Source organism: Perkinsus marinus, assembly GCF_000006405.1.
Source record: "Perkinsus marinus ATCC 50983 genomic scaffold scf_1104296940554, whole genome shotgun sequence".
NCBI classification, from domain to species: domain Eukaryota; phylum Perkinsozoa; order Perkinsida; family Perkinsidae; genus Perkinsus; species Perkinsus marinus.
Genome location: NW_003212834.1, coordinates 1 through 1,891, shown reverse-complemented (window position 1 = coordinate 1,891; position 1,891 = coordinate 1). Strand labels below are relative to the sequence as shown.

At 43.6% G+C, this 1,891-nt stretch overlaps 1 protein-coding gene across 1 annotated transcript; it reads left to right on the top strand.

Annotated features, from left to right (window-relative positions):
• Positions 1 to 1,419: 1,419 nt before the first annotated feature.
• Positions 1,420 to 1,579, top strand: Pmar_PMAR009263 (hypothetical protein; the record flags this gene model as incomplete). Its single annotated transcript, XM_002782033.1, has 1 exon — positions 1,420 to 1,579. A coding segment is annotated over one exon (160 nt), but the record flags the coding sequence as incomplete, so codon positions are not given.
• Positions 1,580 to 1,891: the final 312 nt, after the last annotated feature.

Sequence of the window (1,891 nt, the reverse complement as noted above, 5' to 3'; positions counted from 1 at the left end):
TTTGTAGATCGTATTAACTCGAAAGTAAGCTTGACAAAGTAACACTGTTCAGTCTTCGACCACCAGAACTATTAGTGTTCGGATACATAGAGTGGTTTTATACATGGTTTATACGCTTTGTTCCTAATACTCCAGCGTTTCGTAAACTAGTAGTTGGTTTCTCGATAGATGAACAGATAGGTTGTCCGTTTCCTGCAGGATTTTTCGTTGATATGTTAGGCGCTATATATCTTGTACGTGCATGTTGCTTACCTCGTTGTATTGAATATCTTTTGAATATACGTAATAGAAATGAGTCGTCTACTAGACATCAAACCTCAGCTTTTGAGCTACTTGAGAATCTATTTCTTCCACTTGCCAGATCGAGTGATCTCACACCTCTCCATGAACGTTATATCTCGTATGAAGCAGAGCCCATCATTCTCAATAGTAATGTATCTCCAACTAATCAGCCCAAGTTCCTCATTCATTTAGCTATAACTTTAGGCCATTATGAGACGGAATTGGATCTTTTTCGGGGGCCATCAATCCGGGATGTGTTCGTTAGGAGTGGCTTGATAGGAGAAACTCATGTTACTTGCATTCCACGACTTGATATAATGAATATTGTCAGAAAGTATACTTTGAAGCAGCTGTTGTATTATCCAGCGGGTGGCACACATGCATTCGACATATTTCTCGTTGCAGCCTATGGGGCTATAGAAAATGCACTGAATGATACTGCGCGTATGTCAACTTTGCCTGGAGTATTACTAAGAGGCCTTTATGATCGGGCAACAAGTGATCTTCTGAAATTGATACGTGAGCGAAAGTTGTCGACAATCCAGGCTGCTTTAGCACAAGTCAATCTGGATTATCGCACAGAAGCAGAATTTATGGACTCGTCAATTGTTAATCCATTGTCTTGGGATCCGCAAATTAGTGCGGGAGTGCATCAGAGTGTATCGTCTGTGATAGAACAGCAGAATGTTCTCGATTTTTGTAAGAATGAAATTAATAAATACTTGAATGCCCCCCTCGGGTTCTCTAGATTCCCGGTTATCACCGGGGGACCCGGGGTGGGCAAGACTTTTCTTCTAGTAACGTTAGGTCTGTATGCGATTTGTTGTGGTATGTTGACTCTTTTCACTTCTCTTACTGCTGAAACGGCAGTAAAATTCGGAGAAGTGCATCTCTATCAGTTGCTGCCTATTCCTATTGTGTCGAATTCGTTTGGAATTGACGTTGATCGCGTATGCACACGATATCTCGTGAATAGTCGACACATCTATCCATCTCTCTCTGTCCCCTTGTGCCAGTGTTACCAGCGCTGGCCCTGTTGATCGATATCCTAAGCTCTGCTTAGCTTCTATGTGATATAGTCTAGCGTTGCCTATGGCAACTTGCCATACTACTCGATAACTACCTAATCATTTCCCTATGACTGAGACAAGTGTTACTTCAAGTGGGGGTGAGGGAGGCAAGACGGACAAAGACCAGCAGCATGGTGCACCGCCCGGTATTCTTGTCTCTCAAACCTCTTCTGCCCTCTTCTCTGCTGCGTTGCGTGATGCCGCCCGTTCTACTCTTGGTAATGAAGGTGAGACTCCTTCATTATCCCTGGCTGAGCTAGTCGCTCTATCTCCTGTGAAAGTTTGTGAAGAACTTTTAGGTTTCTCCATCCATTCTCCTGCCTTAGAAAATCTTTTTTTCATTGGCACTAATGGATCGAAGCTTGGCGTCAGCCTTTCTGGCTTCAGCTCTGCATGGAATCTACCTCCTCATCATGAGGCCTATTATGATGCTACGTTGTGGAATGCCATTAAGCCTAAGACCGGAACTGTCAGTCCACGTTTCACGTATGAGCGCTTTACGCGAACATTGTCTCTATCCGTTTCCGAGTGTGTTGGAA